Here is a 13,447-nt window from a genome sequence, read left to right as displayed (position 1 = left end):
TAAAAATTTAAGACAGTGACCTTTTAAAAGTGCCACTTCAAATCACTGATTACATTCCTTTTAAATTAAAGATGGTGCTTCACTTTTAAAAGAACTAGATTATGAAAATTTGCTAATGTGGAAACTTTTAATTCATAAAGCAAATACACGAAAAACGTCCGCCACTGCATACGCAACACATTAAACATGAAGCAAATTGTCAATATTAGCTAAAGTAGTACTTCTGAGATAAGTTGATTTAAATTTATTTTCTAAGCAATAAATGATGCTAAATGTAATAAATTAAAGACGATGAAGTTGCCTTTCGTACGGCTGTAGCATAAAGAAAATTTGTTATGACTTCTGTGGTGTAGCAGCACTGAGAATAATTAGATCACAGTATTCCTAATGTTAACTCCAAGATAGAAGAGGCTTTAAATAGCGAATATAAAATTTTAAATGATGAATATTTCAGTTATTTCAAAATTCTATCCTTAAAATTTATAAATTCTAATTTAAGGTTTAAAAATTAAACTCCATTTACAATGTATAGTCTCAGAATGACCATTAAGAAAATGAATAACACCACTGTGCAAGAATTATCCCAAACTGCTAATTTGAAAGTCTCGGCAATATCAAAAACACACTCGTAATCAACCTACACAGAGCCATTAAAAGAAAGAAATTATGGTTTGTAGTCAATGCACTTCTGGTATTAAAAATAATAATAAATAAAATAATGCGAAAACTGTGACATTTGTTTTCATTTATCTGTGCAATTATTCTAGTAGCTCATAAAATTTAGGAGGAGATATAAATATTAATAAGTGCTCCATGGAGACGATATATATATCAAAAATAATTAAAGACATAAATTTTCAGTCAGTAATAAAACACAAGGTCACAGTAACATATTTACATTTCCAATAAAATTTGCATTTTTTTTCTCGAGTGAATTAGGAGCTTCTTTCTAATCTTATAAATTCTATTCAGTGTGTAGTCAGTGATCTTTCTAACAAAACGTTAGAAATCATAGAAGTCATTCAGAAACAAATTTTTTCTATTTGCATTTTATAGCAAAACCTTTATTCGAAGTTAGTTTAGTATCGTATTAAAATATTTAAAAGCTTTGTTTACTTTACCAATGAAATGTTTAAGTTGACACTTGAATGAAGAAAGAGAAATATAATTTTGTTCAGAAATCGGACAAGAACATCAACTTTGATGTTCTTATTCATACTGTGAGTTTATTTCTTGCTGAATGAAAAATCTTGTTTATCCGGAAAAGAAAACTTACTGGTGTTGCTGACTGTGATCAGCAAATATCTCGTATTCTTTCGAAAAAGCCCTCTCATTCTGAAAATTGTTTTTTCTAATATCATTGACCAGTATCGAACCTTTGGCTTTTCTGAAGAACAAGGTTCTGAAGAACCAAGAGTGACATTGCCTTATCTATTCCTTTTCACTGCGCTGAAGAGACGTTCAACAAAAAATCAGTGTCATTTTATTTAAGTTGGAAAAAGAAGAAAAAACCCATAATGTCTTTGTATAATAACATGCGTCAAAAATAGTATTAGAGAACCTCTATTTTTGAGAAAGGAAACTGCTAGCTACTTCAAGTTAACGAGTTCTTCGTATACTGCAGTGGTTTTGATAAACAGAACTGGTGAAACACACAGGAAGTTTTATTCTGCTTAATTTTGCTTTTTCGGTAAATGATATAGTGCTGAAAATATTCTAAAACATTAGAATACGTTTCTAGCATATCAGCACATCATATATCAAACCATCTCCTGTATCTGTCGACGTAAGAGAAGCATATAAATGGCAAAATTTGCACAATGATGAGGCCGCACGTCCAAACCTTATCTAGATAAACGGAGAAGTGGCCAAAGTAATATATCACAAGATGAACATCCAGGCTGAGCCAACACATTAGTAATACGAAATCCTGTTTAACATAACCCCTGCATCAGCACCTGTTCACGTAACGTTATTAAAAATATTCAACTCTGCCTTTGTCAGAAACCCCATATTTATTCACCCTCTATCGATTCGCTCGGTTAGTAGTAAAATGGTTGCCTCGAAGTGTAATAAAACTATGCACTGGTTTGTATACTCAGCATTATTGTTGTTTTTGGAAGAAGTCTCATTAGGCATTTAAAAAAACCTTTGCAGATTTCGTCGAGTTCTGTTGATTTTTTTTCTTTCGCTACTTACCGACATCTTTAATTTATCAACACGTTTAGAAATATCAAAATAATCATAAAAATATGAATTTTCCAATAAGAATTGTGTATAGTGATGTTATCATTTTTGCACTGATTCAACCTCATGGCAGTTCCTGCATAGAACATATGCTGTAGACTTTATATTTGACATAATTTGACACACAGGTTTTTAACGTTTTTTATGTGACTCCAAAACACGAGGAGTTGTTAAACTATAGTTGATTACCGTTGGATTTTATCTAATGATTTTTCTATTTTTTTTTAAATTTTTTTCTAAAGACATGTAGTTATATTCTTTGGCAAATAAATGTTTGATTTAATAACACGAGTACAGTGTATAGAGATTTTGAAATCACCTTAATAATTTTGCGAAGCTCTCATAATATTGATAAAGATCTTTTTCCTATTTTCCACTCTTCATTCAATTGAATGTGTAATGAATAAATACCAATTGCATCCTACTTATGAAAGAAAACCGGATGAAAGGCAACTTATGAGATAATACTTTGACAATGCGTAGAAGTATTTATTAAAATCAATATTCAAAAGGTAAAGAAGAACGATCAAATATTGAATATTTTATTATATTTCATTGTCAAATATTAAATTTAATATTTTCTACACGAAGCAAGCTAGAAGATAAAATGCAATATTTCATTTTGCATTATGAGCTCATAAAATAACGTAGCTTTTGAATTTTTGTTAGAATTCTTTGCGATATTAAAATTTTATTTCTGACTATATTAATAAATAAAATGTATTTTCTATTTTCCGAAGATTTAAAAATCGTTTGTTTTCTCCCTTTGAAGGTTTCGAATTGCCTGCATAATCCATCTATCAATCATATCAAACTACTCTACTACCTTTAGAAAGAAAAGCGTTTTGGATAATAGAGAAACAGAATAATATAATAAGAGATTTCCTATTTGTTCTGAACCTTAGTTGTCATTTTCACCTTGTATTATTAACAATATTATTGTTCAAATTAGTACACAAAGTCTTCCCTTCCAAGTATATATTTTCTATTTATTTCATTTCTATTTAGTGTCTCTCTACGAGTGTTATTTACACTACATAAAAATGCAGGCTAACATTTCTTCATGTCACTAGATCCCTATCAACTGATGAGGCCATATTTCTATTTTTCTTTTTCATATACATTCTTTCATCCAATATAATTGGACCTCTAAATTAAAAAAAAAAAAAAGAACCACACGAAGATATAGAATTGAAGCTTTGACGAGAAACCATGCTTATTTCAATAAATGTGGCTGGACAAATTCTAATTGAGATCTTTGGAATGTTGCAACATCCTTCTAACATATATTTCTCACTTGTTTTGTCATTAAATCACCAAGATTGTAGCCAATATTTCCTGGACAATCTTATCGAGAAGCAGTAATAAAGTAAAAAGGGTGAAGAAATTATTCTTTTTAAATTGACAAATTTATTATCGAAAACATTTAATCATTTATTTAACATGATGGGAGTCGAGGGATCAAGGATTCCATGAAAGGGTCAATGGTCTAAAAAAGTTTGTCAACCCCTGCTCTAGACAATACTCATATCTGCCGATAATACAGAACCGAGAAGATAAAGGATGTGTCTTAGACGCTATAAACTCTCTTTATAGCGTCTAAGATTGTTATCTACAGTTTCACATAACGGTAGATAATAGCCTATTCTAATTAGAGACCTAATTAGATGTAATGTAATTAGATGTAATTAGATGTAATTAATCAGGGATAGATAATACATGGAACTCCCCAAACAAACAGGAATATAACGAAATCACAATTGTTTATCTCTCTCTCTCTCTCTCTCTTTGACAAGAAATGCACTTTTCATTATTTTCTATACCTAATTAAGAAGCACAATGAAAATAATAATCTATAAAAATGCTACCTTTCTGTGTATATAAAGAGAATTAAGATTTCGATATGTTTATTGAACATTCATTTTCTTACCATGCCAGAGACTCCTAGCTACATGTGGAGGAAACACCAAATTGAGAAGATCGACATTTTTCTTTCTCTCTTCTTCTACAGCTCTGTTGGCTTCTTGTATGTTGCTCTTTAATTTGTCCATTCTTCGCTTTAATCCGTCTTGAGCTCTTACCTGTTCTTCCATCAAAATAATGTCTCTAGTGGCATCGTGTATGGGAATGTCCGATATGTACAAGCCTCTGCTTGTCATCGCCTCCAGACCATCCACTACGGGAGACACTAGAAACACTAAAGTGTCCGACTCCCGACAGCTGATCATTTGACCCTTGAGTTCCATACCCTGCAACATTCAAGAAAAACACATAAACAATAAACAAAAGTAAGCAATCGTAAAGCAATTTATGATACTTACTTTTCTTGAATCCTGGGAATAATGGAAGAAAGCACTGTCATCTCTCAGTCCTTTAACTGTTCATGCGAAAATAAATTACATACGTGAAGAAACATTCAGTGACTTCACTTTCACTAGTTTAGAAATATCTCCTAAAAGAAATCAAATGCTTTAATTCCTCCTCTCGGAAATGCAAGTTTGTATTACTGTGTTTATAATTTAACAGCCAATATTTTATTGAATATTCTACATAAATGACAGTTCACCCACCAACCGCTTTTTTACCACTCAGATGCACTTTACATTTTCTGAAAGAGCAGATAAATTTCAGAGAATTTTTCTCCCGGTGACATGTTTATTGATAGCTCACCGTTCGATATTCATCCCTTTTGTTGTGTGCTTGTTAAAAGCATCCATATCGATCCTCCAATTGTATCACTCATCACTCACAAGAACCCTCCTTCTTTGCATCGCTTTTTTTTTGTATCATATTATAATAAAGTTCTCAGGTTTCACCCATGATAATATTCCTGTTATTATTGCCGAATTATAATATCCTGAATTCAGCTAAGAGTTTATATGAAATATAAAACTGGAAATTAAAATTTTGATCTTCATGATTTTGCATGATTTTGTTCTTCAGTTTTGTTAAGAGTATTCAAAATACTCTTAACAAAATAAATCGTTCTGGTCTAGGACGCACTTTTCAAATTAAGGCGAGTTAGCTGGTCTCATGCAGAATTTGGAAGGTTTGCCCATCCTAAAATCAATGGTTCTCATGCCGTAAAAGAGAAACCAACCAGCAGAACACATGCAGTTAAAACGCACTGGCTTCACAGCCCTTAGTTATTTTGCGCCTAATTTCGAAACAATAACAACAACAACAACAGCATTTAATTTTTATAACATTCAAAAGAAGCACTTGAAATAAGATCTTTTCCCAACTATCGGTGTTCTTTTTTTTTTTTATAAAGGGATATATTTGCTAACCTGATATTTGCAGAGATTCATGTTTCATAATAAAGACTGAATCGATCGAATAAAACGTGCTATTTCGCAAGTCAGTCTCCTGAGAACATCATTACGTTTTCTCGATAAAGGACACTTTCTTCTTAGCTTTTAACTTTTAAATATCTATCCTCCTGAAAGATAATAGAAACTTGCCAACATCCTTTAACCATCTGAAGTTGAATAATGATAGCCGCTACTAATGCCGAAGACTGTACATCGCCCAGTAACGAAAGCATATGTGACAAGTAGAATAAAATTATTTAATCCGACTGTGAAACGAAAAACAGAATTATGTACTTTAATCTAAAAACCAAAAAATTGACAGCATCCCTGTTTTGTATTGTCTTCAAAAAAGATAAGAAATTCAACTAACAAGTTTCCTTACCCGATAGTACGATTAAATAAGCTAAAACAGATTAGGTCTGATTTTTACTATTCTCTTTTGAAATATTATAGACTACTTAGTAGAATATAAAAAACACTGAGTGCTCATGCCAACTGATTATGAATAACCGATCATAATAATAAACCATCTGTTTCCATAATCCGGCTCTCAGTCTTTGACAGAACGGCCAATTTGCTGAACTCAAGAAAATTACATAATTATTCATGTGTATCAATTGATTGGAAGATTTAATAAACTCCCGCAATTCTGTAACACCATATCGATATGAGTTATCAAAAATCCAGAAGTAAGTCACTCCACTGTGTTCTTTTATGGGCGGAATGAGTTCTCCAAATCTGTGGCATTTATAATATCCTGTTGGATTCACTAATTCCATAATCAAAGCACTTCTTACTTTATCTCTCATTCTACTATTTTTGTTCTCATTTTTTCAAATGAATTAGAACTATACAAGCACCGCATTAGTTCAGTCAGATTAAAAGGTCCAATAAATAACTAATACTAACCATTTAATAGCCAATAATTTATCCATGGGTTAATTTGCATGTCCCTAATAGTAGCTAATCTCCAGAGGTTTGGAGAGGAAACGTTGTATGAAGCCAACTTAAAATAGTCTATTTGGTAGAGATATATGGATGATATATTCATTTCCAGGAAATGTAAACTAACCAAAACTGAATAATGGAAGAGGTAATACTTTTTCTAAGAAAATTAAAGAAAATCAAGTGAATGATAAGCATCTAAAATAATTATTTCTTGAAATGAAAGTTTTCAAGAAATATAATCAATTTTACTATCAGAATAAAAAAGAGACTTTGAGCCAATTAGTGTTCGGGAATTCTTGTTGTAGGAATCTAATAATTTTACAATTTTACAGTGGGGAAGGAGTGAAATGCTCCTTCTTTCAACCAAAATAATGAGTCGAGCAAAAGATAAACTAAATTACTAAACTTCTGTCCTTGGAGGAGATTTTTATTCAAAGTCATTAAATAAAGCTTATAATCTTGAAAATTGGGAAATTAATAAATAAACTGATAATCTATAGATGTCTTTTGGGTTTACCTTATAAAGATAAATAATTGAATAAATAAATCATAAAAAGAAAACAAATTACATAAATACTGCATGTTGAAATTATCAAAATTGATTTATAGCATATTTAATTTACAATGTCGCTAACCAACAAACATCTTATTCTATACTAGAAATGTAATAGAGACATGCGCATTAGACATAATATACATTTTAATTAATGACTTTACACATATAAGAGAAAACCAAATATAATTTATTACTCTTATTTGGCTCAAATATGTCTTGAACGTGTTTCAAGAAAATGGTGGAAATTGTAACAACATTTTGAATTATGAATACAAGAAGAACGATTAATACAGCATGCGTATAATATCACATGTCTTGGTCGCAGCCGTACAGTAGGAGGAAACACCTTTAAAGTTAGAGAGGTGGGAGAGAGATGTATAATTAATTAATTAATTTAAAAAATTATAAACAATTAACAGCAGTCACTTCCCAAAATTTAGAGATAGGCACACAGTCTGATTAAGATTAGGACCTTGGCTTAGGTCTTCGCATGATTTAAAAAAATAGTCGATCGAATTAGCATAAATATAGTGAAACCAATCTGAATAATATTCTTCGTTTCCACAACTCATATAATCAAAAATAAAAATTTAATATACAGTTGGAAAGAAGCAATTAATTGCAGGTTTCATCAAGAAAAATCGGAAAGTAGTACAGTTTTCTGGAAGCCTATTATAAATTCGCACAGGCACACACGTCGTTTTATTATGTTTAAACTAAATCTCTATAACAATGTACAGATGAATTATTAAAACTCTAAAAGAAGGACATTTTGCATTTAATAGACGAGAAGAACAAAAAAAAGAGAAATTAGACAGTTTCATTAACCAACTCATCCTTATCAATTGTGTTTAAGAAGCAAATCTTCTTAAATACAATTATATATAGTGAAGCAACCACATTCAAATGGATGTGTCGATATGCATAACGCTTTTCGTATCACTTCAATCACTTCATTACTTCAAAGATGTAAATGTTAACATTGCTTATAAGCTAGTCGAAAATCTATGCAGCCTCCTAAGGTTTCGTAAGATATTAGTTCTCTTTCCAGAAATATCTAGATGGCTATAAACTTCACTGTCATCGTTAGAAGTTTTATATTAGTTAGACCTGAAGAATTACGACATCGGTGAAGGTGAACATCATACAGATGTAGCTCATAAAAATCAGGCTTAACCGCACTCATCTCATTTGCAAACCATATCATTTGGATGAAATATCGCTGTTACGCATTATTTTGAAGAGAATTCCCTGTAGCTTGGTTGACTAACAGCATACTTAAGGATACTATTAGTCTAACAATTTATTTTTTATTTATTTTATACAGACTCCAGAAACCCAGTTCCAAATAATAAACATGGAACTTTTTTCTCTGCCACTTCAGTCCGTCTTGCAAGTGGGATGGTGGTGTGACACTAGAAGATGAAATCCATCTACCTCGTAAGGAGAATCACAAGTATCGATGCTAATGCGGAATTTTTATTCGCATCCTGTTGGTTTGAGCGTCAGTACGTTAAATACTCGTTAGCGATTAATAATTGTTAAATATTTGTTAACGGTTTTACTTATATCGTTTTATTGATATCGTATTTGTGTTTTATATTAATCAGTAAACCTAACAAAGTTACCCGATATCAACGTATCAAAACTTAGTAAATTGTTCAGATTTTGTTCTCATACTCTTAAACCTACCCAAGATGGCACCTCAGGTTTTTGTTTTGCATCGGGAAAAAGTTGCATTAAGTTGGTATATCTAACAAACAACGTCATAATTTATTAAAATTCAATCTCCCAGATCGTAGTGGCAATGGGTAGGTCCTTTACACACACACACACATTCACATTCAGTCAAAATTTGAAAATATAGCAGGAAGAATTTTGCGGTTTCAGAAAATTATATAATGATCATACACTCCAGGCCAATTATTTGAATGCTTAGTAAATTACTGCTACCATATTTTACATAATCTTTAATATTTCATGTTTATCTAAAAGCACAGAAAGAAACTTCATTCAATAAAAAGACAAAATTTATGCGAAGTGTAGAATTAAACATTTTATGACTATGAGATCAGCAGCTACAAGCCAAACATATGTTATTATTATCAATTATTAATCACACATAAAAACTCATTTCATGAAGTGCAGATAATTATAAATAATGACTAGGAGTTCGGGCAAGAATGTATTCATGCAAATAAACAAGTTCTCAGATATTTTAATTTATATTGTGTTACCGTTCGTCTTCTCCTCCTTAACACATTGGGTTTCAATGGTCTGTCACGGTCAAGTGACTTGGTTTCATATAAACCTATTTAGTTGTCTGATAGAGTGGTTAATCTTATCTACATATCAAAAGCAGCTACTCAGTTTCTTCTGAAAAGTCCCTATGACTTCCTGCATGAAATCTGAACCCAGATCTTTCCAACCAAGGGTACTGTCCTTACCAACAAAATCACAGAGGCTCTAATAATAATAATAATAATAATAATAATAATAATAATAATAATAATAATAATAATAATAATAATGGCAGTTATGTAAAATTTTGTAGTAGTAATTTACTAAGCTTTCAAAGAACTTGATGGGAGTGTATGATCATAAAAAAACTAATAAAAAATAACAATGAAGGAAGCTGAAATATGGAATAGATATATAGAGAGAAGCGACTTTTCCAGCTAATTTGTGTTGCACATTAACTCTGCATAATTTAGCTGCCACTTCTGAGGCCATGACAAATTATGCACACCTCCGAATAGCTCATGCTTAACAAAAAAGGTCTTAATAAAATAAATAAAAACTTTTGGATTTCGTCATATATAATGATGGCAGAAACCTTTACTGATGGTCAGAGAAAACTGCGCCTGAAACGCTAAAAGTAAAGGAGAAATTATTTTTGAAATAAAAAGAAAGTAGAAAGTTTTAAAATTATATTAAAGCTGTAAAGGAATTTTTTTCCTGATTTTATCTTCTACAAAAAAAAAAAAAAAAGAATCGAACCGATAGCGTCAGCTAGTCTCAAATTGCAGTAAATATGTTAAAAATAATATTTCCGAAAATCTCAAAGTTATTTCTGGAAATTTTTTATTATAAAACACAATAACATCATCGTTGACAACAACAAAGGAGCGGTCGCTGTTAATACACATGGATGCATGCTCTCGCTTGCACGCAGACAAATGACTCCTTTTCTGTTGATATTACTGTCCAAAGCATAGGATTTGATGTTAGTATATTACGATTACAGAGATTTGAGTGTGTTCTTTAGCTGATTTGCCGTATATTTAAAAAAAAAAGTAATCAAAAAATATCTAATTGCACATGAGATCGGCCAACTCACCTTCACTGAAGGTTTAGTCAAGTATCTTTCCCTCAACGGAAAAAAGCCCAGGATTAAAGGCACATTGGATAAAATTCGTATAGACTAGTTTTGTGCATATCAAAAGTTGTTTTATTACAATTGCAATATGACGTCTCACTTGTAACGGAGTTTAGTCAATAGACCATAGAGTTAGGTTCTGTATAAAATAAGTTCTTCTTGCCTGGTTGGCTCCATGGATTAGCGTATCGCGTTCCGACAACAGGCCATTGGTTTTTATCCCCACAGCATGAATGCCGTGTGAATGTCGTTAGGTGGAAGATGAATATTCTCGCCTGGTGTGAGACAAATACCTCATTTATCATTCGCCTTAAAGTGGCTATAAAAAGTGTCTGTATCTTTAATACAGGGTTTCTAAATTCTGTAATCTTCAGTTACCCATAGTTCTAATACCAATGTGTACTATGGGCTAGTAGCCTTTATCCGGAAGAGTTTAAATTTAAAAAAAGTCGTAAAGCTAAAAAAAAAACGTTTTGTATCTTCTGTAAAAGAAGTCATGCAGCAATCTCACCATCAAATATTTCAGTAGAATCTAAAGCCCGAAGCAATTGTCTGTTATAATCTGGAAATGGCATATTTAAAGAGAAATAAAAGGAACTTGGGTATTCCAAAGAAATTGTCCGTCGACAGTCTTTCGTTAGAAAAATTGCATAATATCTGCACTAGCGAGTAATTTGATATTCCAGAGTAACTTGAAGATCAGTAACAAAAGTCCATAACAACTGACTTTTTTTTCAATATACGAGCGCGGTTCTTTGTATTAATTATGTAACTTTTAAAAATAATGAATGACTACAGAAACAGAACAAAGAGCGAGATTAATAAACATAATGGACTGGAAAAGCGTATCGGTTTTATTAAGATTATTATGGTAATTAGTAACAATGTTCTTCGAAGCTTCTCTCTTCAGAGATCAGATTGTATCCGTAATTAAAACATAGCAGTGGAAGGTCACTGAAGTCGGGCATTAACTAATTAGCTAAAGTTTGATTGAAGGAAAGACATTAGGTTCATCATCATGCATAAAATGACAAAATCAATGACGAATACAAAAGACAGTAATAGCGGGTTGCAAACGCTACTGGAAAGGTGGCATTTTAATTGAATCAAACATCCAAGATAACTCGAGAAATTAGTTAATCAGCTAAAGTATAGAGAAAAGGGATACTTGGAGTTCTCAAATGTTTTCAGATGTTCAGGCTCATACGAACATGCGGATTCCAAACATCTGCGGATACGTAAAGAACTCTTGTATTGCTCGTTCCATTAAACACGGAAGTGCTAATATTTTCGATAAATCAACAGCGCAAATGACTTGCACCATTTTCTACTGACAAACCGATAACTAATTGTGATAGAATATTCAAAAGTTGTTTTTAATCTCGCTTGATAATACTTTCAACTTTGAAGATTTAATAAAACAATTCTGAACTTGCTAAATCCCTAATAATTCAAGACTTTTTTTTTTTTTGAAACTGTAATCTTTCGCGTTTGTAAATGAAGAAGATAGTAGGTTTCAATTTAGTTTCATCTAAATTCCCAAATATATTTAGGTAAAAACTTCCCCAATATAACTAAGCCTCCATATTAATCTTCATGAAAATTTCTTGTGGAAATATATAATACGAGAAGATCAAAATTAACATATCTCAGTTTAAGGCTTTGTCAAGCTATCCCAGTAATCCAAATGCTACTAATCTGTGCAGGAATGCATGGTGAGTCAAGCGAAAGCGATATATAAGAGGGAAAAAAAGCAGTTCCGCAATTCCCACCTGGTCATTATAAACAGCACGTGTGTTTATAACGACCTTCCCTTATAAACAAGTTCCAGAACGGGCTTCCCTTATAAACAAGTTCCAGGATGCTTTTTAAAGATGGACACAGGATTTTACCAGCCATTTGGATTGTTACTACCATCCAAGGTGAGGGCGATATGGTTTGCACGTTAAGCTGTACTACCTAAACAATTTCAAGCTGTCCCTGCACTCCGTGAATTTCGTCTCCTGAACAAATACCGACTAGGTCCGCTATCTCCATGTGCTCTGTGACTAATAATTAATCCTTTTTAAATGGGATCGCGAGAGATAGACCTGACAGAGGTCACAAACCAGTCACTTCGCAACAAGTTGCTATTGTCGTTGTGGAGCAGGCCATGCATAACAGTTCTGGTTCCTGAGTACACGTGCTGTATATCAAGACAATGATTGCCTTAAACAACTGCCTGGATAATTCTACGGAAGATTCTGCATTTCTACTCATTCAAGATTACCCTGTCACAGGATTCGAGCTCGCATGACTTTGAAAGTCAACTGACATTCACTTTAACATTCCTTACTCGAGAGGAGTTGGACGCTGCATGGCTGTGGATTATTTCATGTGGATATGAGGCTCACTTTCACCTGAACGGAGTTGTGAACACCTATAATTGCCGGGTATAGGCTACGAAAAGCCTGCATGCAGTCCAACACATTCCTTTGCATTCGACCAAAGGTATCGTCCAGTGCGGGTTTTCAGCTTCGTTTATTATTAGAAATTTCTTCTTTGAGGACATTCATCAGTCGACTTCTGTGATTTGATCAGTTACTGCCGAGAGGTATCGCGATATGATAAACAATTTTGTTGTGCCACGCCTATGCATTGATTAATTCATTTTCATGCAGAATGGAGCCCTTTCGCACATCGGTCGATCCGTACAGGAGGTTGTTCGTGAACATTTCACGGAAGCCTTAGTGATCAACTGCACGTTTTCCAATGCATTTCCTATTGGTCACTTGATCGGACCTCAGGTGACTTCTCGCTCTAGGGTTTTCTGATAGATAGGATTTATTGGGAACATCTTGATAACTTGCTAGTGCTGAAAGATAGCATAACGCAACACGTGCGCATCATCAGTCCTAACAACTTACGTTCTGCCGTTCAACACACTGTACAAAGAGTGAAGTTCGTGGCATGCCGGGCATCATATGGAACCTTACAGCATAATGAATGTAGTATGAATGAATG

The 13,447-nt window shown here is 32.6% G+C and overlaps 1 protein-coding gene across 1 annotated transcript in view; it reads right to left on the bottom strand.

The window, feature by feature from the left end:
- LOC150104165 (head-specific guanylate cyclase-like) overlaps positions 1-13,447 on the bottom strand; it is a 109,280-nt gene that overhangs the window by 13,573 nt on the left and 82,260 nt on the right. The window contains exon 5 of the mRNA XM_090396412.1: positions 4,178-4,496. Coding sequence (XP_090252538.1) covers positions 4,178-4,496 — 319 coding nt within the window. The remainder of the gene's footprint in view (positions 1-4,177; positions 4,497-13,447) is intronic.

Source organism: Typopeltis vanoorti, chromosome 8, assembly GCF_054136105.1.
Source record: "Typopeltis vanoorti isolate ZY-2024b chromosome 8, IOZ_Tvanoo_1.0, whole genome shotgun sequence".
Taxonomy (NCBI): Eukaryota; Metazoa; Arthropoda; class Arachnida; order Uropygi; family Thelyphonidae; genus Typopeltis; species Typopeltis vanoorti.
This window is presented reverse-complemented; position numbering and strand designations above follow the sequence as displayed.